The sequence below is a fragment of the Cupressus sempervirens genome, chromosome 3 (genome assembly GCF_028749045.1).
Source record: "Cupressus sempervirens isolate cs-2001-9-10 chromosome 3, ASM2874904v1, whole genome shotgun sequence".
Classification (NCBI taxonomy): Eukaryota; Viridiplantae; Streptophyta; class Pinopsida; order Cupressales; family Cupressaceae; genus Cupressus; species Cupressus sempervirens.
This window is the reverse complement of record NC_143120.1, coordinates 711,138,922-711,165,512: the sequence shown is the minus strand read 5'-3', so window position 1 is coordinate 711,165,512 and position 26,591 is coordinate 711,138,922. Positions and strand designations below refer to the sequence as shown.

Genomic DNA, 26,591 nt, shown 5'->3' with positions numbered 1-26,591 from the left:
CCAAAATAGGTCTCAAAATCTGAAAATTGGGTCCAAATTCTAAGGAAATCTCATTTCAGTGTAATGAGAAGATTCCAAGTTAATAGATGGATAAAAGGAAGGACCTAGGGGAAATAGATCCTACCTCGAGCTTAACACCATGATCTATTAGATTTTACCACCATTCACCTAGGGGAAGGATGGAACATGAAAGAAGAGAGGAAAGAAAGAAGGAGATTAATGGTCTCTCATTAAATAGGTGCTAAACCTTTATTAATTGGAGTGATTCCAATTTAAGATGGTACATTTAGCCCCCACTTTAGCAAAAGTGTGGATCTATCCATGCTTTTGGTAAAGGGGAGAGAAGAAGAAGAGAAGAGAAGAATCTAGTGAATCTTAACAAGATAGGAAATTACTTAATGAAAGAGAACAAGCCCCCAAGACCAAGGATCCTAACTCCAGATACATGCATGAGGGTGCAAAGAAAAAAAAAGGAAAAAAAAAAGATAAAACCTCAACAAAGAAGGTGTTGGTACTCAAATCAACCCCAAATCAATTAGTGAAAGAAATCATAGCTAAAGAAATATCTCTCACTAAAATCATATTCAGAAAGCCCTCACAAGAGTGTAAGTGGTGATGTAAGAAATGCAAGAGAAATATCATTAATGACATATCTTTTGGATCTATCTCTACAAGTATGAAAGAAAAAGAGATAAAAAGAAAAGGAAAGTGATTATCTTAATCGAGTAGAGTGCCCAACTTATGGTGAATCACCCAGAGAACTAGTGCAAAGAGATGGTGTTGAAATAGTCTAATAAGGTGGTAACTTGCTAGTCAACCCACAAAAGTTCCATTCATATATCAACATCCATCATATCACCATGGCATGATCCTATGTAAAATATGTGTTACCCGTGTGTGGGACTTAGCATGTTGTGATTGAATATGATACCTATATTGGGGCTTAGAAAGTTGTTATGTGTTACCCAAATATAGTATTTAACATATATGTATTTGGATGCATTTCCCATGAATGAGATTTAGCAAGTTTTTTTGTATTACTCATTATGATATTTAGCATATGTGTTTGTGTGTGTAAAAGAGTGATGAAGTAACAATGCATATATTTGAGAATGACTTAGAAAACATACCTAGCATCTATGACTAAAGTACTCCAAGCTATGCTTAGAATCTAGATTTGCTTCCGCATGCAAATAAAAACTATTTACAAGGAGGGCACATTGTTAATGTTTGGTAGCTTTAGTCGGTTAAACCTATGAGACTAGTATAAATATACATATAAATATTACACATATATATATAAGTGATATACATACATACATACATACATACATACATACATACATACATACATACATACATACATACATATATATATATATATATATATATATATATATTATTTTATTAATTATAAGGGATAGACATGTCTCAGAAGGAGACATGTCTCTCCATGTGTCATTTACAATATATATAAGAGTATATTGATGCATTTGAAAAGCATATACCAAGATGGCAATGCAACTACATCTGCAATTGATCTTAAGAAAGCAACATGGTATCATAGCCAAATTGCAGATGTAAATCAAATAGAAATAGGAATAGGAGATCACGATCGAAAATTGAACGAAAATACCAATGGTGAATATTGTGTCAGACATAACTCTAAAGAAGACAATGGACATCAAAATGAAGCATCATTTACCAAAAGCAGACAAATGCATTTGTAAGGGAATGACCTGTCATGGGACAATTAACAAGTGTGAATCAAGAATCCTAGTCACTATCATAATTGGTAAGAGCCAAATCAAAAAAAAAAATTGTCAAGGGAATATGTGTATTGCCAGAAACTCCAAATGAAGTCTAGCCAATTAAGATGACCAATGACACACATTGACATGGCACCCTTGAGCTATCATGTAAAATCCAAGTGGCACGCATCACAATGGTAAATATCAATTTATGACAACTCTTCAATAAGACGAAAGCTATAGATAGCACATAACCTATTATAGGTCATGTGTGGAAGATAGCGAGAGATAAGACAAACAAGAGACACAATGTGTCATAGTTCCTGCCTAACGCATAATGGTTATAGAGGTGTAGATGAGTGAGAATCTAAATTAACATTATGAATGCATTAATTTTTTCCTAGGAACACACTTGTGATCTGATAGGATTGCTCATATTATGTTCTTAAATTCTCGTCCTAGAAATGCACTTGTGATATAATATGATGGCTCATATTTTTTTGTTAAGTTCTTGTGCTATATTATTATATCTTTGGGCATTTAAGCCTAAGAATAAGAGACCAAAGTCCCCAATATGGCACTAAGTACTTAATATCATACTACGATCAATACATATGCTTTAGCCAAATTTGCACCTTCTACATTGACAACTTAAATTAGGTGCAATGAGGAAAGATATCCATACCAATATTTGAATTATAGAACTTGAAGAAGTGATGAAGCATTTGGAGTATCACATTATATGTTTAAGCATACCATGCATGCTACTAGACAACCATAAGTAGTTGGAATAACTCCCCCAACTATGTATTATTCTCATCTTGATTATCAAATGGAACTCACACTATTTTTAATCATTAGCACTGGACAAAAACTAGGATAAATATATAAATAGAGATAAATAGCAGTATACAAAAATAACAACACAAACATATATGCAAAAGAAAAAATGATAGATAACATAGAGGAGGAAGAGGAAGAGAGATAAAATAGTAAGATAGAGTGATACCAACATAAGTTGTGTGTGTGTGTGTGTGTGTGTGTGTGTGTGTGTGTGTGTGTGTGTGTGTGTGAGAGAGAGAGAGAGAGAGAGTTAAATATAATTATTTTTCTTAGTAAAACAAATAGTCAAAATAAAATCATGGTTATAATAAAAAATTAAAATGTATTATATTTTAATTAATGAAACTAATAATTTGATTCTTATATTAAAACTCACATTTCTATAAGAAAAAATGAAATGTATTGAAATATAAAAATATTTTATGCGTAATTTAACTAATTTTTTAATTTTACACAATTAGAGAAGGTTTACTATTTAATGTTTTGTATTTTCAAAATTTTCATAAAATTAAGTAATTTTTAATTATGAAATTATATCTATATAATTTAATATGTACATTTTTAAATAATAAATAGATGTAATACATATAAATTTGATGTTGATGAATAAATATGATATAATAAATAAGAAATAAAATATAACTATTTAATTTTAATACATAGTTTATAAAAATCTAATAATAATTTATATATCTTTTAGAATTGAATTATTTCTATTTTGTGGTTATTTCTTTAGTATGTTTTTTGATATAAAATATAATTATTAATTTAATATTAAAATATATATTTAAGTTTTAAATGTATTTAAACTAAATGATAAATTGTTTAAATAAAAAATAATAATAATATAATTTAAAAATTGTAAAACTTATGAATTATATATATTACAAACACTATTATAAAATATAATTAAAAAATAATATTGTTTAATTTATTTTTATAAAAGTAAAATAATAGTAATAATTTAACTACTTTTATTAAAAAAGCAAAGTTTAAACAAAATTAGAAATTCAAATACAAAGATATAACATATTGAAATTATATTATATAGGAACAAGTTAAACCAAATAGTCAAAATTAAACATCAATGTAAAATTAATAATAAATATATTTAAAATAAGAAACTAAAAATATTTAATAGATTGTGATAATTAATATTGATTAGACATATTGTGTGAGGTGGAAGATAAAATGATTGAAAAAATAAAATCTTATCAACTTGTCACAAATGTGAAAAAGATAAAGTTATAATTAATACATTCATCAATGCAAGATGAAGTTGTTAGAAAATATTTGTATTTTTTGTTGAAAAAAATGAATTTTCTCCCCCACCAAAAATAATATGGACCAATAGAATGGATGGAAAATATGATTTATAAAATAATAAAAAATTAGAAAAAGATATAAACATTTGAAATCTCATATAATCTTTTAAATTCTTGGATTTGATTGGTTAGTATTAATGTCATATTTGGATTGACATGAATGCATAAGTATTCCTGCCTTGGCGGGAACTAAAAATATCGATGCTCTATGTGTATTGAATAAATGCCTATGCAGGAACAAGGAGTATTAAACATTTATATTACCCCTTGAATACCTTTACATGACAAAAAAGTAGAAGTAACCAGGTAAGACGTGTCATACAAACTATTGACTGAGGTAAGAAGTGTGAGTTTGGTTGACGGAGGCAAGTTCATATTAATCTAGTCCAACATGATGGGTCAAGTGGATATTATGATAGTCCAAGGAAATTTAAAAGGCCAAACCCACCATTCACGAAATAAAGAAGATATATTATAAAGAAAGTGTGGAGCATACTTAGCACATTTACCAACCAATAACATTGCACGTGTCACCAACATAGTCAACTTAGACTAAGGAAGTGATTTATTTAGAGAGAATGGACTTTACTATGGTAGGTGATCATGCACACTGAAATTAGATAAGGTATCAAGAACTTATGAGTATGTACTGTAAGACATTAGACACCGATAAGGTATATTTTATTTATAATATTTATTCATTTCATACAAATTGATATATTATAAATAAAATATAAAAGGTTGACATTATTTGTGAATAATTTATTGAGGATATTACATTTAAGATATGAATGATTTACTTAAGAATATGTATACTAAATATATGAAAGTTATGTTAATAATAATCATTATGTTGTGAAATTAGTCAATTAAAATTTTAATGTTCTTATAATTATTGAGAATAATTATTGAAGGTATTTTATTATAATTATAAGAATTATGTGCCTTGATCTTTTCCTCTAAGAATGTTATTGTAGGAAAATGAATATTGATTTCAAATTCAAAGAGAGATTGAGATTCAAAAGGAGTTTGACTTTTCATAGATACAACTTTGAAAGAGAGGGAGTAGATAAAGGAGATGGTTTCATCAAACTTCAAGTGATCTTAGACATATTGATTAAGAGGGAGTAGACCATGTTGAAGATGGATTCCCCAAGAATCAATCAACTATAGCAATCAAAAGGACTACAATGCATGAATATACCTTGTGACTATGTGGTTTTAATGGACCTACCCCCTATGTACATCATGAGGAAGTGACGACTTCCAAATGATCCTCACTTGTATTTGCAAAATTTATTGAAAGGTGACGATCTTTCAATAACTTAATTTGTTATGATGGATATCTTATGATGTCTATGCAGATCATGATAGATTATACTTTGCATGTGGATGTTCATATGGTAAGCATTATGAGAATGCATGTACACATACCGTGTGAATATTTTGAGTACATGGTGAATGTTATGCAAATTAATGTTCAGGTGGCCATTACACAAAGTACATGGTGAATATCAAATGAATTAACATTCTTGAGGTCATTGCTCACAGTACTTGGTGAATATCTTGCTACTCGACATTCAAGAGGCCATTGCTCAAAGAGTACTTGGTGAATGTCAAAAGAATTGACATTCAGGAGGCCACTACTCCCAATATCTATACATTACATTGAGGTAATAAATGGTTGTATGTTTATCCTCCCTAGCTAAGAGGGAATGTTAATGTTTGGTAGCTTCAGTCAATTAAACCTATGAGACTAGTATATATATTTGTTATTTTATTAATTATAATGGATAGACATGTCTCATGAGGAGACATGTCTCTCCATGTGTCATTTACAATATATATAAGAGGATATTGATGCATTTGAAAAGCATATACCAAGATGGCAATGCAACTACATCTGCAATCGATCTTAACCAAAAAACACATATATGTGTCCCCATCCTTATCATGGCTATGTCAAATATGCATGAGAAGGAAAATAAATATGATACCTTCTTACACAAAAATGATATGTTCATTTATCGACAATGAAGACTATGTTCATAGCGAAGAGTCGTAACTCTTACAATCTAAGAACATAAACAATTTGTGAAAAAGATATGTCACTTATGGAAAGAGGGTCCTCAAAGAGAAGAAATCTTAATAACAAGACTCCCACTTAAGAGGAGTGCTTGATTAAGATGACCTCTCTTAGAAGAAGGGAAGAAGAACAAGAATTCACCTAGATCCAATGAGTGCTAAGTGTTCCATTTATTCTCATGAGAGATGGATTCATGTTGAATCACTACTCATGAAACATGAGTCAATGGGTTTGACTCAAAATCAAACAGTTAAATCCTGATAGAAATATCACAAATTGACTTGTTGTGGAAATTATCTCCTACTTATCAAAAATGCACCTATATAGCTCCCCATATATATATATATATATATGAAATAGGGATCCTTAGATGAATCCTAACAATATCCAAACAAGTAAAAATGTACACAATGATCAAATCCTTAATTGTTAAAGAAGAGGTGATGACCTAGGACATGCAAGTCTTGCAAAAGAGAGAATCCATAGTCAAAACACAATTCTTCATAAAGAAAAGAACAATATCACATAATGAACAAATTGCATGTAAGCTTAAACAAAGTAGAGTCATAGAGACAAGAAAAATAATATACAAAGGCTCTTTCCCCCAAGTGTGAGACATGAAAAGAAATCCATAGTAGATAATATAACCAAATATTGAAGAACATAAGAACAAGTCATAAGAAAAAACTAATGGTCATGCACAAAATGTCGACATCTAATGTTCACCAAGAGAACATATAATACCTATCTATAGATAAAGATGTTCCATAAACCATATCAAACTATGTAAAAAGAAGCCCTTATATATCTAGAGAACATCTAATAGAAATGGAGCATTGTGTGCAAGAACAAATGTGAATGTGGAAGAGATAGCAAGATCTTCTTCTCTCATAAGATTTCAAGGAAAAAATCATGGAGAGGAAGGATCTAAAAAGGAAGAATGAAACATTGCCCCTCGATGAAGGAAAAGGAAAGAAAACCTATTGGGAGATTCCTAGGACATGTTATACAAAATAACAATATTCTACTCCAATAGGTGTGAATAAAGACTAAGTGAAATCATGCAGAAATTGTAATACCTCATGTTTATAAGGAATAATACCCATTGAAGCCTTTTCTTTAACATGCAATCAAAAATGAAAATAGTAGGCAATGTTATGATCATCATTATAATGAAAGGGACATGAATACACAAAAAGGAAATCTTCAAGAGGTATAGGATTTTTCTTTGGTCTAGAAATAACCATTTGAACATACACCTTTAAAGCCAACTGTTGATTAGGATCAGGATAATCAAGATCAGGAGTAGGTAATAGAAGATGAAGAGGAGGTCGTCCAAAATATTCTTGAACTATATCAGAAGGAGAATATCCAAGACTCAGTTTTTTAAATTTAGGAGACACACGAATAGGATTTTTAAGACCCTATTCATTAATACTATGTCCTAAGCAAGTGTTACCATGTGATAACCTTTAGGATACTTATTCATTAGATCTTCAACAATAGGAGTTTTTTCATTAGAAGCATGTGCAAAGGTGGTATAAGGAATGATAATAGGAGGAGGAAACAAAGGGGCCTTATATTTTCCCATATTACAAGTAACAAGAGGAGAAATAGGCTCCTTAAGGAAGCTAAAAACATCCTCATCATGAGCTAAATTTTGAGCTTAAACATATGTTGAAGAAGTACTAGGAGAAGAGGAAGGAGAAGAAGGAGTATTCAGTACAAGATTAGGAGGGTTAAGAGGAGGATGAGGAGCATCCTCAACTAAAGTTCTCACATAATCCAAAGAGGTAATAAGCCAACCACATAAAGACCTAAGAACAATCTTGAGAGAAAGAAAAGGTGTATTCTTTACCTCATAATAGCATAAGCAAGAAGCATAAACACTAAGAAATGCATAAAAGTCTCATAAACATCATATGTGTTATAAAGAAATGCAAGAAAGAGAATATTGAAAAAGATAACCATGCACCAAAAGATCTTCATGATGTGAAATGTGTGCAAAACAAAGAAGAAGATAAGCAGGCAAGATGGAAGGATCTAACTCCATGAAAAAAAGACACAAGTTGAGTTAACCAATAAATGTAGGGTAGGAAAATGAAAGTAAACCAACCCTACATAAATATAGGGGGAATATCAAGATCCACCCCTTTTGATTAGATTAGGTTGATACCAAAGGAAGTACCAACCTAATGGCTAATGACAAAAGAAGAGTGAATTACTCGAATTTATTTCCCTCTCACCCCCACCTTAAGAGGATTTAGGTAAAGATATGTAAATAAAGCAATGCTAAAATGAAAAGTATGGAAATAGGAAGAGAGAAATAATACCTAATGGAACACAACCCTAAAAATCTATTATCAAATGATATCAAAGGCTTTTGTAACTCAACAACTAGGCTAAAATATGTAAGGCGGACTAAACCCAAAAATCTTTCGGCAATCTGTCAATGGTGAATTGGTGCTTTAGGGGAGAAATAAGCCATCAAGAGTGCAGTGCACCCCAAATGATCTTTGGCATTGATTCTGATTTCACATTACTATAAAAAGATGAAAAGGGTACTCTAATCTACATCCTATTCATCAATCCAGGATCTGAAACCTACAAAACAAAGGGATTATTTGTTTGTTGTTGGGGTGGTTTGCCTCAATCAAACCCTAGTTTAGGAATTAACCTTGAATTTAAATAATTGAAAAGAATGCTAACAAGTAGAATTGATAGATCTAACATAAAAGAAATGTAAATCTATGAAGATTCCCTTGAATTTGGAATGTAATCAAGTATGTTGATGCAATAGCTTTGACTCAACTTCAAATCCGAAAAAGAAAACCTTCTTGAATGTATGTGCTTGAAGTTTCTCTTTGTAGATCATGTTGAAGATGCAACAAAAGGGCATTGAAGGGAGATCTTGAATGCTAAAAATGTAATTGAAGATCTAGCATAAACCCTTTCAATTGCTTAAATTCATAAATCAGTGATCTTTAATGGAGGAAGCTTGAATGCCTTAAATGCTTGAAGAAATCTTAGGAACTTGAATTCTTGGATGCTAGAGTCCTTGGAAATGTGAATCATGGATGAGAAATGGAGCAAATGAAAAGGTTTAAATAAAGCTTAAAATTAACTAACTCTTGCAGGCTGACCAACCTAGAAGTTAACATTCGAATAGCCCAGAACAAAGGACCTAAAGAAGAGAACCAAAATAGGGCTTCATTAAGAGAGAATTGTGCCCTTGATTGGCCCATCAGGGGTGAATTGTGCCTCTGATTAGTCAGGGGTGAATTATGCCCCTGATGATTAGGTGCACAAACCCCTAGGACTATTGTGGGGCTCCAAAATAGGTCTCAGAATCTTGAAATTTGGTCTAGATTCCAAAGAAATCTTGTTTCAGTACAAGGAGAAGATTCCAAGTGGATAGATGGATGAAAGGAAGGACTTAAGGGAAATAGATCCTACCTCAAGCTTAACACCATGAAATAGGAGCTTTAAAGAGGATCTATTAGGTTTTACCCCAATTCCACTTAGGGGTAGGATGGAAAAGGGAAGAAGAGATGAGAGAGAGAAGGAGATTGATGATCTCACATTAAATAGTTGCTAAACTGTCATTAAATTGGAGTTCTTTCAATTTAAGATGGTAAGCCTATAAAGGAAGAAGTTAGATAGATGGAAGGAAATGTATGGATCCTTTATTAATAGATGCTTTCTTTCTTGCTTGAACTCCTTGAATGCTTGCACTTGATGTCTTGAAAGATTTGAATAATTTCTTGAGATTAGATGTCTTGTAGATGTTAAAATCAAGAGAGGAAGCCCCATTTTATAGTGATTTTAAGGTTAATTACCACAAGGGCCAACTCCACTAGTGGGAAAATGAAAATAATTGACATTGGGCCTTAAAAATATTTGGAATGAGAAACTTCGAGTATAGGCCTCCCCTAGGAAATCTATACTTGAGAACGTTAATTCTGAGGTGAAATGTGCAAGGTTCAAAAATTATTTAAACTTTTAGAGAAAAAAATAGATGGATAAGTGGAAAAATCAAGTGGTGAGGATAGAATGGGGCCAAAAGGGAAAGTGAATTAGGTAAATGGATGAATAAATGAGAAATTGTGCATAGAAATTAAAGCTAACATAGAGTTTTGAGCAAGTTATGAAGAAGAAATGAAGACACATATAGTCAAGTGCAATGTAAGATCCTATCATAAGAGACCACATCAAGGAGGGATAAAATGGTCTCAAAAAGGACACAAAGAAAGTGCTTACTTTTTAAGATGATACATTTAGCTCCCACTTTAGTGGGATTGCAAGTCAACCTCATGCTCATGGTAAAGTAAGAGATAGAAGAAAAGGAGAGAGATGATTGTAGCAAATTGTAAAGAGATAAGTCATTGCCAACTCTAAGGGAATACACCCTCAAGCTAAGAATCATAGTTCCACATTGATGGACAAGGGCATGAAAAAAAAGGGCAAAAGACAAAAGACAAAAAGGTGGGGTAGTACTAAAAAAAACTCCAAATCAACTAGTAAAAAGACTTTGATTGGAAATACCCCACCCACTAATATCATGTCTGGAAAGATATTGCAAGAGCACAACTGATCACATAGGAAGAATAAGAGCTTTTTCAATGAAGATTCCAACTCTCTGATCTAATATTACTATAGAGTGAGAGAGAGGGTGCAATTACCTCATCTAGTAAGATTGTGTGTATTACTATGAACCACACAAAGTGTAAGCACCTTACCCCTAGAAAGGTTGTATGTTATATTGTGGACCACTCAAAAGCTATAATTAAAAGTCCTAGCAGTTTGTATGCCATGCTAATCAACTCCATCTATGACTGTATCTATGTGCACCTCATTAATGGGTTCAAACCTCTTACACTATAAGGATTGGTTTGTGCATGCATGCACATATGTGCACTTCATGGATGGGTCCAAATCTCTTACATCGTAATAAGAAATTCAATCATTATATTTAGCAAAGTTTAAACAATTTCATACAATTAAGATAATATCATTTTTCACTTATTTTTAATGTCTTTGACTGTGTAACCAACTATTTGTCTTCCTCTTCACTCCCTCACCCCCACAAACCTATATCTAGACATGTCTCCTTTTCTCTATCAATACTATCTTGTTCTCCTCTACTTCTTCTTATTTCCCTACATCTACATCTATAGCTCTTAGCATCTCTCTCTCTATATCTCCATATCCCCTCGCCCATCTCTCTCTGTGTCTAGGTTTCATCTCTCTCTCTCTCTCTCTCTCTCTCTCTCTCTCTCTCCTTCATTTAAAGATTGTGTTCTATATCATGCTCAGATTCATGTAAGTGGATGCATAGGTGATTTGAACCGATCACATTTGTTGGACAAATAACATCATTTGGTAAATGATATAGAGGTGGAATCTAATAGTTGAGCGTGTAGCAAGTACTTGTAAGTTTGATGTCCAATATCTTTGAAAATATTGCCATAATAGTTGTGAATTTTTAAGTTATCATTGTTAACAATAACTAAAATAATTGAAAGAAATGTATTCCTTATATCTTAAAGGCAACAAATTATGTAATGCACCAAAATACATGACTTAATGAATAAGTATTGATCTTACTTTTTTAGGGCCCTTTTTGGACACCTTGGCAAAATCCCTAATGATGCAATATAATATTTATGAGTTAGATTTGCAACCTTATTTTTAAGTAGGGGACTTATGAAGTCACAAGTTAAAACCATCCATATACACACAATAGCAAATTAGACATGAAGAATGTGAATCAACTCTCACTCTTAAACACTTCTAGTCTAAAAAATCTTCAATTGGTGTGTATGATTTAAATTATTGGAGTCAACAACTAATACTTCTTCCTTACTAATCAGCACTGTGTACTCCACAAATATAAATAAATTTTATTTATTTTTAATTAAACTTCCACACCTCACCTCTCCTACGTACTCAATGCTTCCTATAAGATTGCCTATCTTTCTTATGAATCATATATTCAAATATACTGTCAAGAGTGACACTATTTACAGGTCAAAAACACTAGGATGCGGCTATCTTCCATCCAAACTGTACAGTTGACCAATTTTCAAAAGATCAAAAACATCATGGATTGTTCTGAAAATTTCAGCATTTGATCTTCATGATCTGCATAGTCAAAAAGAACAAAAAAATTGGAAAAAAATCACTACATTTTCGTAAATCTAAAAAAAATTCGACTTTGTGTTACCTTTAATGCATTTTAGATGGAAATTAGCCTGTCCCAAAACATGACGTAGAGGCTACATGCACAAGAGTTCAACTTTTTGTGATGAATATTCAATTTTTAATGACGCTCTGATCAAAGCTCTTCACGTGATGGCATGTGGAAAATTTCAGTTGTAAAAGCGCCATTCTACTTTAATGGGATTCAGAATTCACTATCATGCAATGACGTAACCGGCATACAAAGGGCCAACAAAAAAATCTTCAACCAGCACGTCCCATCAAATGCTGTAATGAAACGAATCAGTTTTGTATGAAATTGTTGGGGTTACTTTGTCCATAAGCACACGATTGCTCTGAAAAGATACAAAAATCATTTGCTATAAAGCTTTTTATTTCTTTATTGTTCAAAAAGTAACTTGCTTAGTCAATCATGTTGTTAATGAGAAACAAGGTTTTATATCTGCAAAAAGGAGATTAGACGTTGAGCCCCACTTTGATTACCAATAGACATGGCTTTTATCCTTAAATATTATTGAGTTCATTATTCTATATAATAGAATGAGTATTTATCACTTTTTGATGTAGAGAAGTGGGAAAATGACTTAGATATTATTGAGTTCCTACATTAATATAATAGAATTACTATTTATCACCTTTTTATGTAGATAAGATGTTAAAATGATAATTGATTATTTGATCATTGAGTACTATTTTTAGGCTCTTTTTTTTTGTATCTATGTCATAATGATTGGAAATGAAGTTTGATGTTTTTTCTTACATTCATTTGGTATGGTTTTAGTTATCATGTATGTAAGACATTTTCACCTCTTTTATTAAGGATCAACTTTTCATTCCATTGCGATGGTCATTGCTAAAGTTGAAAGTTCAATGACAATAAAAAGTGGCACCCTACCTAATAATTTAAAAAGTTTTTTTTCAAGATGTTTTGCAAGATGCATTCCTGAAAATATTCTTGAATTTGATAATCTATGTTAGTAGAAAGAACAATTTATTTTGATGGAGCATTTTGTGGGTTTGTCCCCTATGAAAACATGCATCAAAATTGGGTTACTAAGGCTTGCTAAACACAATGCAAAACTTTATTAATTTATTTATCTATTTTAATTTATTTATCTATTTTAATTTATTTGAACTCACTTATGTTGAGCTTATTCTTAGCCACAACCCTTACCTTGATCAATCCTCAGTATTGTTGCTCAAACCTTGAACTTGAGACTTTCTAATCTTTGACGAAAAGTCCCTTGATGTTCTTGATTAGGGGTTGAATTACTTGGATCACTTTTTCTATGCCAAACTTCTTGAGCCAAATAACATATTTTTAAGGCAAAAAGGTTTATGTTAAGGTTGAACAATTTTATTTGGCTCATTCTTAGTAGTGAATCTATGGGTAGAAGCAAGAAGTCAGGTCTCAAAACCGCAGAAGTTTGTGGATTGAGTCATAGTCTTTTAAAAATGGGTGCCCATTTTTTTAAAATGGGGATCCATATTAGGCTCGGATGCCCAATCCAAATTTCAAAAAATGGGCACCTATTTTTTAGAAAAATCAGGGGCCCATTTTTTATTTTCAAAAAACAAGTGCCCATTTTGAAAAATGAAATTTTTTTTTTTTTTTAAATGGGCACACATTTTTTTAAAATAAAAAATAGGTACTTGTTTTTCAAAAATTGGGTGCCCATTTTTTTTATAAAAAAAATTTTAAAAATTGGGAGGCAGGTTTAAAATGCATTTTAAATGTTGATTTTACTTTTTCAAAATGGGCACCCTTTTTTTCAAATAATGAGTGCATGTTTCTAACATGGGGTGGGATTTTTTTTTCTCACACCTCAAATTTCAGTTCTCCCCATTTTCTTTAAAATAAAAATAAAAATCGAGGCGGGGGGGGGGGGGGGGGGGGTGTGTGGTATTTTAAAATGCATTTTAAACATCATTTTACTTCTTTAGGCCTTGCCATATTTGTAAGAGGGTCTTCATGATCAATTTTTTTCATGAAACAAAAACCCATTACAGTTCTCACTGCCCTTATTTCATAAATATAAATTTTATAGTGTTTAATTTTGTTTACTATTTTTGCATTGTTTTTTAATCAAATGTGGTACCTAAATTTAAAATAACAAGGTTCACTAAAACTTTAATGAGTTTTTTATTTTATGGTTTTTCTTAAATTAATTTATATTTCATCAATATACATACAATTCTTTTGAAGTTATAAAAAAAAAAATGAATTTTTGAAAAAGTGAAATTTTGATCAAGTTATGGTGTTTGCACATGAGAGGTTTTAAAATTTACTTTTATAGCCAATTAAAAATTATTAATAAAAAATTAAGGAAAAATATTTTCATCAATATTTAGTGTGTTAGATAACTCCCTTTAAAATGGTTTACAAAAATTCATTTATTTGTGTCAAATTATGGTGTTCATACATGAGTGTGGTATAGTCTTGAAATAAGCATTTTGAAAAAGTGGTTTTTAAAGATCCATACCAAAAAAAATCTATAATATGGGCATACAAATAAAGTACATATTCAAAAATTTGATTTCAAGCACTACAATGTTTAGTTTTGAAGTTTATTTATATTCAATCTCTAAATGCCTCAAATTTTGACATCAATTGACAAGAAATTTCAAAAATAGGACAAACTCTTCCACTTTTTGCCCAAAAGTGAGACCCAACTTCTTGCACTTACCCTTGTGTTGAGATGGAGTTATCCAATGACCTTAAGAGAGACTATTAGTATTCATATTGGCCAAGTAAGATACATTCAACATTTACTTTATAATGTTAATCCTATGAACATAAAATTTAAGATTATTCTTTGGTTTCTATTGATTTGAAGATTTCATACAACCCACTTCCTGATTAGTGCCCCTAGCAAAAAGGTGTGAAGATTGGTATACATTTGCTTCTCTCTAGCTCTAGGGGATAGAGAATTATAAGGGTTTCAAAACCTTGTGAACTAGAGAAAATGGTCTTTCACAAGTTTAGATGAGACATTTTATGAGTTGAAATATGTTCAAGACCTCTATTACGCTTTGCTATCTCAACTAACATGCACTTTTTCCCAACATGCTTCCCCTCCTCTAGTTATGTGGTGAAGGTGTTGTAGTTTACTAATTCATTTCTAAAAGAGGGAATTTTTCAAAGAAATGACAACTAGCCCATCTCAACTTCAAATAGGAATTTTGTATTTAGGTGAGATTATTCTTCAAAGTAGTTGTTCCACTTTTAAAGACTTGGATAATAAGAAATGATTCTCGATACCCATTTGCAAACAATGCATCTTAGAATGTTAAATTTTGATGGGCTTCTCAAGGAAGTATTCCATTCTTAATTAATGCATGCCTCTAATTTTTTAGGTCTAGACATTGTTTATTTACAATAGGTTAAGTTTTTTTGTTTTTTTTTCATTGTTCTCAATGAAGTGTTGTGTTCTTTTTCCTTCTAGTAATTATTTTGTATAAACTATAAATAAAATCAAGGTGTCATTTTTATCTCTCCCCTTTATGGCATCAATGTTTAGCTAGCTAAGGATGTGACCCCACCAATCAAATATCTTGGGTTCTTTACAATATTAATAATCATTTATTTAGGGTTATTAATGCCTACTCTCTAAAGAATAAGCATTGTAATATATGAATACACTCCACATGACTTTACAATATTCAAACCCTCATCTTCTATGTACAGTGGCACACTATTTTATACACCATTAAAAAATATACAGATGCCAAAAACCCTCCAACTGTCTTCACTTGAAAATTGTTTAATATGATAAATTCAAGCAATTGATTTTGGAGCAACATTTCCCATTTCTTGTAGTAACAACAATTTTACAATCTTAATCAACTAGTATACCAAGTTTGTATGTAGGTTCTAATACCAAAGGTTGGAAATTCATTCTCTATCCAATTATGCAATCAAAGAATGACATATTAGGGTGGATTGATACAACATAAAATATAGAACTTATATGTAAAAATGAAATCAAGTTACCTTATTATGGAATTACTATGAATGGATACTTTTTATTTCAGATGTTATTCATATCATGGTTATGAACACTACCTCATGTGATCTTATGACAATAATAAATTACACATAATATTGTCATAAGATAGCATCAATAAACCATAAATTGACAACATAAAAGCATTGAACATAGAAGATGATTTATGTGGAAAAAATTCTGCAAATAAAAACTCTACAAGGAGGTAAACTAAGTATCCATTATCTTTGAGCAATATTACAATGTGTCACACACTTGAGTTCTCATCCTTGCCACTGGCTTGGCAACACCTATGTAACTATTAATAACCTCCTTTTTCCTCCCACTCATCCTTATTTTTTAAAGTACCTCTACATTCAATTATCCCTCCATATTTTTTCTTCCCCACGTGTTCTTATCCCTACTATTCTTAGAGTAGTTGGATGGTGATGAAGCAAGATTGAAATGTTTATTTATATAGACTAACAAAAGCTCGAAAACTACTAATAAAGTGTCCAAAGAAGGCTCTTCATTGCAATGATATGTAAACCTTCTATTACCTAAAAGGAAATTGAAAAGACATCAAACTTGAGCACTCACTTTCCCAGCTCCACCTTGGGCACCCCAACATGGATGATAAAAAATGTACATTAAATGCAATTATTGATAAAATACCAATAGACACATGTTAGTTCTTCTAAGAACCCACTTGGAAAATCCCAAAGCTCATAATTTCCTCTTCTTATGTCATTAATATTTCATTCTAAGAATCTACATGTATAAAAATAATATGAATTAATTATCTTCACAGCCCACCTTACCATTGAGAGTGGAACTTGTCATTGAGGCTTATGAATGTATTACAAGCAAAAATGACAATAAATATTACAAATTACTCATCCATTACACCCTAAGTACCTTGGAACACATTCCAAATATTTTGAAATCATGTCATATATGAATAAAAGGTAAATGGCATTGATTGCAAGCATCTATATAGGGACAAATGTTTTGTTGTAAGGTGTAAATCATAAGTGGTTTTGATTAATGAGGTTGAAAGAGGCAGTTTTAGTAGGGATGTTTATTTGCAATGTTGATTTTGATAGTTGATAATGAATGTTTGTAAATGGATCTTTCTAGATGGTTTAGGGTAGTGGACTAGATGTAGAAATTATGGTAATGTACAAATGTTGCTTCAATATTTACTTTGAATGTTCTAAGTACATTTCTAATTAATTAAAAAAATAAAGCATTATTACTAAGAAAAACAAAAGGCAAGGAAGATGACACCTTAATCATAACATTTTTGCACTTGAAAACATATATTGTAAATACACACATAGGAATCACAAACAAGGTGGGGTAGGGAGAATCTTTTAGTCGTCCATGTACCATCTAAATTCTCACCATGTTCTCATGCTTCAATAAGATACCTACAAAAGGAACCACCATCAATCCAAAAGCTCTTTAAACCCTCCAACATGCTACTAATGGAAGCAAAAAGGAACATTCCATGGTGAACCATATTAACTATCATTGAAACTTGCATCAATCTTTACATTAACACAAGAATCAAATCGAAATGATAACAAAGACTTTGAGTAACTACCTTATCCATACTATGTAGATCGAATAGAAACCACAAAAAATTGCAACTCATCCACAATATTCATACCTCATACAAGAGCATACCAACATAGATAAAGGAAGAAGAATAAAACCATGAGAGTACAAGCATTGAGGAATAAAAACATAACCATATAGAGAACTTGCAAATCAAACCATATCCTTGTTGCACACTAATATGCAGTAAGTTGTGTAATGTAAGATGTCATTGGCCTTTCCCACATTGAGAGGACAACAACATCTAACTTTCAACCCTGAGGCCAAAATAAGGTGTAAAGTGGGTTAGACAACATATGTGTGAAACATGTAGATACACATACAATAAAGGATTTAAGAGAAGAACAAACCTAAAAAAGACATGAGATGAAATTAATGTAGATCTAGAAAGCCTAATTATGATATTAAATCATAGGAGAAAAATAAGTGTGAAAGATTGGATTCGATGTAAGAAGTTCTTTTCTAAATTGTTAACCTAGGTTGATCAAACAAATACAAATCAACTAACATAATATAGTTAGTGATAATTGGATAATTGCACTCACTACTTTAAGAGAGTACCTACAAAGAGAATAAGACCATTCAATGTTGATTGTGAATGTGTAAATTTTTTCTATGATTGTAGAATTACATTGGATGCAATTTAAACACTTGCACCCTTTTCTCATTAGAATTCCTTTGGATCTATACTTCATCACAGACCAAGCTTGTGGATTTAAGTCAAGTCAATATTCTAAGTTTGTCCTTTTCTTTTAGATTCAACCTTGACTACAATACAATTCTTCTTTATTATTTGCCTGGATGGTTTTTTTCTTCTATACTTTTTATTAACATTTGAGAGTTAGTGAGGATTCTTATGTTGCCAAGAAAAATATGTACAAAAGTTTTAAAATTTTCAATAAAGGCCCTCAAAATGGTATATACAAATTCATTACTTAAAATTATGCACCGAATTCAAGTGTATGAGTTGCTCCTTCAATAATCTATAAGCATAAAAACTTAAATATGAATATTTGTGATGATCAATGAATATTCTTTTACAACAATCATTTCTACCAGTGTGAGTCTTTAAGCACTAGCACTCCTGCATGATATCAATTTTGGTGTGAGTGATCTTTGTTGACTTTTGTATTGAAATATGATTTCGAGTCATAAGGACACATAGCATTAAATTCGAAAAAATATATACTTGGTTGGGGTCTTATAGGCACCTGCTTCCTTAAAAATAGATCGGGTACCACTGAGAGTTTTTAGGAATATTTTAAAAAGGGAAGCAATCCCATGGATTCATATGTGAAACCATTTTAAAATATTACCTCCTATATTCAAAGAAGCTTGTTGTCTCATGAATTTTAAAAATTAAAATTATATTTCTTCAAAGATGTGTGTGGTGAGATTATTTCATTTTGGTAAGAAAATGAAGAGTAGATTGTTGACAAATGACAAAATTCTTCCCTAAACTGGTGGAGCTATTTCCAGCCCCACCCCATTTTCACACCCTTAAAATGAGAGCTAAAAAGTCAGAGCTCCTATTTTATAAGAAAAGATTCCAAATAAACTTTTAAAGCATGTTCCCATGCTACCACTTAGCTTATTTTGGCTAGTGGTTGCTCAACCTTTTTAGGAAATCATTGTGGGGCTAATGACCCCGTATATATATATATATATATATATATATATATATATATATATATATATATAGCTTGTTTATTTTTAAGCATGACATTTGAAATGTAAATTAATTAATTGAATAATAATTTTACAGACAAAAATAAGAAATAAAATCTTTAAAAATAAAAAGAAAAAGAGTTTGTGGAGCCACGTGGTGCCCCTCCTCTTTTCCTCTAGCTTAATTCGAACTACTAAATAATAGTTGCTCCACCAAAATAGCTAAAGATTCTAAATTATCTATTTTAACAATTTAAAATGTTCATGTGAACACTTATCTACTTAAATTTAAGCACAAAACAAACTTAAGAAGTTGCATGGGAATAGAAGGTTAGCCCCCCTTTAAAAAAAAATCATAGAGCCACCCACTCAACAAAAATAGAGTCCAAGCCCCTCCCATGGGACCTTTGCCTTAGTCAACTCAATGTGGAAAAACCAATAGGGTTTATTAATCAATATTTTAATTTGAACTCCCATGGAACCTTTGCTTTAGTCAACTCAATGTAGAGAAACCAATGGGGTTTATTGATCAATATTTTAATTTGAATTATATAAAGGCATATTTTATGTCAAGGATTGTGATGTCAACCTCATGACCATGGCAATAGTTGAACAACCATGTTTAGTTGTATTATGGTCATATTCAGATAGGTGTACAAGTGTTATAGATAAGATGTGTATATAGAAATATGTACATATAGATAAGATGTGTATATAGAAATATGTACATACAAAAATGGATTGTTAGACATATACAAAAACACCCCTTGATACATACAATATAACCAAATGAATAACAATAAAGATATATAGAAATACATAAAAGGGGGCTGACTGAAAGACAATATAAGTATGGATAAGAGTAAGAAAAACAAAGTCCTCCATATAAAACTTGTACATATATCAAAACATTTCTTTAAATACGCACAACTAAATAGAAACAAAAATTAGTGTACAATTCTTATTATTTATTAAGCCGATGGGCTTATATGTGAGAGCTTTGATCACAGTTTTTACAATTTTCTGCCGAAATATTGTTAGCCCCAACAATTTTTGGATTTTACAATGGATTTTCTAATACACAACATTTTTTAGAAATTTTTCTAAAAAACACTTTAATCTAGTCATAGAAACTTTCTAATTTTTTTTAAAAATTTTTTTAAAAGTTGATTTGCACAAATGATTAATGATAGTTTTAAATATTGTTTTTGAATGGCCTGAATGGAATCAACAAAAGTGTTAAAGAGATTTTCACGTTTTGTTTAATTTTTTTTTGGCTTTTTAGATAAGAGCAAGAATGAAGCAAGGTATTTGTTGAAGTGTGGAATGCTATGGGGATTTCATTGAAAGGTGAATATGCTATAAAATTTTCAAAATTTCCACTTTGCAATTGGATTAAAATCTCTATATTCATCTAAGTTATGCATTTTGATTCAAAAACATTATTTGAGGGCTTTTCCTAAATTGTGCATTTTGATTCGAATACATTATTTGAGGGTTTCTTTTCTTTTCTTACCCCAATTATATTATGGATAAATTTTTGAGTTGTTACATGCAAAAATATAATGATTGTCTTAGTAAGAGGCTTCTAGTCTGCATTTGGTGATTTCTTCCCTTTTTCTTTTTCACATTCTTGTTGGAACAAATATACATAATTTTAGGTGGACAATTTTGCATGGAGGTTCAAAGTACAGGGCCACTGAACAAGGCTTTGTGGTGAGACATGAAATATTTATAGAAAACTACAAGTTCTATTAATCCATTTTAAAAAGGCCTAGAGCTAATGATGCTATTGCTTATGTATAACATTTATGATTGAGCAACAAAAAATTCATTAGATTATATTTTTATGAACACTTCCATGTGGTTCTTGATAGTTGCATGGTTATTTGCTCCAATCTTGTTTAACCTATCAAGGTTTGAATGGAAAAGATTGTTGATGATTGAGAAGATTTGACCAAATGGATAAATAGTTGGGGCATCATTTGGTGTGCCTGTGAAAAAAATTTTGCAAATTTTGGTTGGATGAGGAACAATATCATCTTTTGTGCACTAGATTTCTCGACTAAATATTGGAGATTTTTTTTCCTTGCTTTTTAATTCAATGTGGTTGGATAAGGTTTTTCTTTGTGTACTAATGAGGTCGCAAAAATCATAAATATAAATAATATTTCCATATGAAATTATACATATATTATTTTGGTGACTTTTTATTCCATTTGGTCGAATAGTTTTTGCAATTAATTTGTTTATATAATGATGAATGTTTCAATCAAGTTATACATCTATATTAGTAACATTTTATTCTATTTGGTTGAATGAGATTTTTCAATGAATTTTGTAATATAACTTTTTTATTAATAATGTTTGTCAAAGGAAAAATACAGATTGCAAAAACTATACTTTCCTATCTAGTTGCATGTACAAAAACATGCCACTACTAGTTTAAATATATTAATTTAACTTTCTTATAATATGATGGAAAGATGCACTAAGAATTCTATGTCCAACAATGCTTGAAAAGGATAATTTATTAGAGCCCTAGGTCAAAGGTTCTACATGATCAGTATTTCAACTGATCCAAGCTTAAACAGCACATGAAGAGATCCAAAGAAGAGATCGTGCTCTTCTAATTTCTTCATGTCATCATAAGCCAGGGTTAAAGAGTCTCATCCTCCGCTATCTCCTTAACTAGAGTCCACAATCTGCACACGCACGTTGAGTTGCCGTGGAGTCCAATCTTGTAGAGTTTCTCTGGCATTTGCAAAACCAGCAAACTCTATAACTACTTTACAGGTCTATAAAGTGCTATAATACTTTATAGGTCTATGATTTCCATTTTAATGTACAGTCACGGATGCAGTTGCCGTGCCATCAAGTCCATAGCCGTTAGGGGCGAAAGAGAAACTCGAATCCTCCTGTTCTTTCTCATCCTCCTCGCCATCTGTGTTCCAAAGGAATGACGCGTATGCTGCATGAACATGACTGAAGCAAAAACCAAACAAATATAGCATTGTTTAAGAGATTCAAAATAGTATTGTTAACACACAAAAAAGGGAACATGAAACACTGCTTTTTGAAATTAATCACAAATTCCAACAATTTGATTGAGGTCTGCAACGTTATTTCAAGTAATAGACGTAAATGCTAATTCTATATTTAGAACGCAGGGTGAAACCGCTCAACATTGATATAAATAAGAAAAGATGTGGTTGCAGATGGAAAATGGAAAAACGGAACCAGGTGTAGCTACTGAATTTAATACTGGAGAAAATTCTACATTCACTGTTGTAGAAACTAATGTTGCTGTGTAGAACACTTTTTAATCTCTGTTATGTACAAAATGTACTATAATTTAGGAGGACCGAAGATGAGTTACTACTGGAGATGGGAAATCTTTGATACCATGTATTATGTAGCTGTATGTTAAGCATGCAATTTAAAAACAACTGTAGTAACTATTGACTGAGGAAAACATATTCATTTAGAAATTTATGCACAACCATTTTAAATCTCTACCAAGGCAAACTTTTCGTCCCTCAGTGGATATTTCATTGTATATACGAAAGGGCTCGGAGGCCAAGCAAATTTGTTAGGTTCCAACCCAGCTGGCAAGCCCGCATAACATGTCAAATCCCCTTTTGGGGAAAATAAACTTCAGAAATGGTAAATAATTACAAGCATCGAACTTCATTTTCCTACGATGTTCATCAACGTCACAATAATTAAGCATTTCATTTTAGACGGCTAAGCAATCAGTCAAAGAATGAGACGGCTAAGTTGGCCAGGAAGTTTACCTGTCTGTAGGAGCAGCCTGTACAGCTTGCTCAAAATAAGCATTGGCCCTTTCTTCATCACGGTGAAGTTCCCATATTAATTTGGCATACTGTGCTAAGATTTCTCCCTCACCAGGCTGAGCCAAGATTGCCCTCGCGTAATATTCCTCTGCCTTGGGGTAGTCACGCTTTGTCTGTCATTCAACCAAAATGTTCGCTTCAGTATCGAAGTTTTCAAGGATTGGGACCATAAAATTCAATTCAATGAAGACACAATAAACAGAGGAAGTCACAGAGAATGATATTCGAGGGAAAAGGAACTCAAATATGACCCACTGAATCTGCATCTGCTATACTCCGGGCTATGCTTATTAGGAGCCTATTGCAGTTTCAACAGATCTTCCGATCTTATTCATAAGAGATCAAGCTTTTGGGAGGAAATGTTGATAATGCGAAAATTAAGAAAAACAGAACAACTTTGACAATATATGAGGCGAATAACATTTTAAATCAGTTACTCGTGGATCAGCAAGCTCTCCAGTCTTAATTTTGCTACTACACGCATATCTGCTACTCCTGGATCAACTTTACACGCTAGCATGTTGACTCTTTAAATCAGTTAATGTAAATCTATCTCTTCTCCATAAATTTTAATCAAAATTGATTAAAAAAACTTCAGAAACATACAATTCAGACCAGTAACCTAAATAAACAATTGGATTCAAAATACTCCCATTAAAGAAGTGTAAAAGTGATAAAATCAAGCAAGCAATGGGACAAGGACTCCATGACGCTGAGAAAAAGAGCACAAGTCGGTTATAATAGCAATGATACTTATAGACGCAGATCAATATTATTGGCACAAAACTGTGTTGTAAGGTTTGAGGTTTTACAAATATGGAGAGAGAGAGAGGTTTATGTAATGAAGAAAGAAGTATTAATGATTTTGAGCAGAGGTTTTCAAAAATTCCTGTCAAAAAATTTAAATAATTGGAAAAAAATTGTGTTTGGTAATGAAATCTTACCTCGTACAGAAATTGGGCATAATTCCCCAAGATGAGAGCATTGGAAGGATTCTCCTCAAGTGTTTTCTGATAATGCTCCTCGATATTGTCAAATCCACTGTCTTTTCCATCTCCTTCGCCACCAGTGGAAGTCCCTTTATGAGTATAATTTCCACCCCCACCGCCCGTATCTGTTAAAGGCTCCATGACACCCATCCCGAGCCCCCTAGCCATGAACATTGGCTCTGTGGCCACCCTGTCTAGTTCGTCTCCAGATGTATCAACGCTTTTCAAACCGATTTTCCCCACGCCCTGATGTTCAAAGCTAAATCCTTGCATATTTGATTCGACCTTGTTAAAATCAGTAAAATTTTCCAATCCTTCATCTTCCTCTTCGTTCTCTTCATCATAATATGTGTTGAAGGATGGAACAGTTGCTAGATAAGGTAATTTCTTCTGTGCAGATCGCCTCCTAGACCATGACTGGAGATTATAGTCATCAGGATTGCCCTGCAAAAATGATTCGGCGGCTACCTTAGCTTGAGCGGAGGAACCTTTACTTAGCACGGTTTCCAGCTTACCTTCCGATTGGACTCGTCTGAGAGATGACACAGACTTTGCCCCTTTTTCAACGTCCAGTTCCACGGCATATGCGTCCAAGCTTCTTGAGTGCGAGTAACTGTGAGAAGGTGTACTGTGGAAACAAATCCGGCTTGCGTTTTCATGCAAGGGACTTATTTTCCCTACATTTTCCCTGGTGTTATCTGAATGAGGAAGGAGGGATCCCAAGATCGGTGTCGAGGAACTACGAAGCATCATTGCTCTTGAAATTCGAGCTTAACGGAGAACATACGAACTGAATTTGCAACGGATTGGAGAAATGTCAAGCTAGGGTTTGGTTAAACCTGCAAAAAAGAATTTGAAAGAATCAGCAAATTTCGAGCAGATATGCCTGCTGTAGCAAAATTAAGGCAGGAGAGTTAAACGAACGACGAATTGAGACGAATCAAGAAAATCTGAAGTAAGCAGAGTTACGCTTAACCAAATATTTATCTTAATCAAACCCAATGTTACAGTGATACAGAATAAAATGCAAATATTTAAGTAAATAAAGCAAAAGCAAACCCGAAAACGGAACCATTGCCGACGAGGACAAAAGTAGAATAATGCAAAAAAAGCAAAATAATGCAACGAATATTTCTGAGAACAGGTGCGGATTGTTAGTCATCAAAGAGCCTGATAATCTAATCTACAAAGTGCTCCAGAATTGGAATAATCGAATTACAGCCAAGCGTAGTTAGCCTATATAAAGAAAACTTCAAAACCAAATACTTTTCAACCTCACAAACTTTTCACCTAAACAAGTATTACACAAGCTGCTGTTAAATTGACATGATCAGAGCTAATTTATGGAAAATAATAAATTCTTCTAGAAAACACTTTTCTTAAAAAAGGAAACACTCTGTCGAGCGAAGCGAAACTGAATGCTAATAAAACCTAAAAATAAGCAATGAACGCAAAATTCTACCAAATGCTGGAAGTTCTAAAAATAAAAGTAAAGAGAGCAAAATCCTATGAAACGCGAAAAAAAACTGCTAAATGTTAAATAAATATAGCAAATAATCGCTGAAAAAGCAAAATCTGGCAAAAACCGTAAAATTAACCCAATAAAAGAAAAACCAGGCCAAACAGAGCAATTATTTCAACAAGACATGCACAAGATTCACAAAAAAGAAAAAAACAGATCAACAAAACTCCTTGATCAGCGAGAGAATCAAATGCCCTGGGGCCTGCGATTCAAAACATGACTAACCTACATTCCGCGAACTGGCACAGCCTCACTACAGATGAGTGAAGGCTAAGGCTAAGATTTCTTCAAACCAATCTAAGCAGAGGGTTCGAAATACCTCAAGTCCGCCGAAAGACGACTCCAATGCCTCAGATTCAATGAATGTCCACGATGAAATGCGAACTAAGGTGGCTAGATCAATGGAATCTACTCCATGAGCCTCCATTCAAAGCGCAATTTGTAGACAAAAGAGACATTGATATTTTCAAACGATTCCACATCATGGCCACGCAAATTTCCACGGCGCCTACAGACTCCCTAGTCTTAATTCCCGACAACAGTCGTCTTAAATTAATCTAAATTACCCTCCATCAAAAAAAAAATTAATCTAAATTTATGAAACCCTAAAAAATCTGATTTGAGGCTTTTCCAGCTGTAAACCATACCTTACCTGGGAATTGCAGAAACCAATTGCGTCCCCTCATTTCTCCACGCGTCAGCGTACCGTTGCCCGCTCC

The 26,591-nt window shown here is 32.2% G+C and overlaps 1 protein-coding gene across 2 annotated transcripts; it reads right to left on the bottom strand.

Annotated features, from left to right (window-relative positions):
• Positions 1-22,017: 22,017 nt before the first annotated feature.
• On the bottom strand, positions 22,018-26,286 carry LOC149568740 (uncharacterized). 2 transcript variants are annotated; one of them, XM_089821623.1, is made up of 4 exons: positions 26,098-26,286; positions 24,306-25,189; positions 23,302-23,474; positions 22,018-22,489 (listed from the first exon to the last, which is right to left on the bottom strand). In XM_089821623.1, the coding sequence occupies exons 2-4, from the start codon at positions 25,101-25,103 to the stop codon at positions 22,345-22,347; spliced, it is 1,116 nt and encodes a 371-aa protein (XP_089677749.1). In that variant the 5' UTR covers positions 25,104-25,189; positions 26,098-26,286; the 3' UTR covers positions 22,018-22,344. The 2 variants fall into 2 exon arrangements, with proteins under 2 accessions (XP_089677749.1, XP_089677748.1); XM_089821622.1 differs by having other exon boundaries at positions 26,192-26,286.
• Between the last annotated feature and the right edge of the window lie 305 nt (positions 26,287-26,591).

What these genes read in the sequence shown, in the direction of transcription:
- LOC149568740 (XM_089821623.1), bottom strand. Translation starts at nt 25,103, where the DNA reads ATGATGCTTCGTAGTTCCTCGACACCGATCTTGGGATCCCTCCTTCCT. An exon ending in ATGCCCAATTTCTGTACGAG is followed by an intron (nt 23,475 to 24,305) that starts GTAAGATTTCAT and finishes GTTGAATGACAG; the next exon opens with ACAAAGCGTGACTACCCCAA. An exon ending in CAGGCTGCTCCTACAGACAG is followed by an intron (nt 22,490 to 23,301) that starts GTAAACTTCCTG and finishes TTTTTGCTTCAG; the next exon opens with TCATGTTCATGCAGCATACG.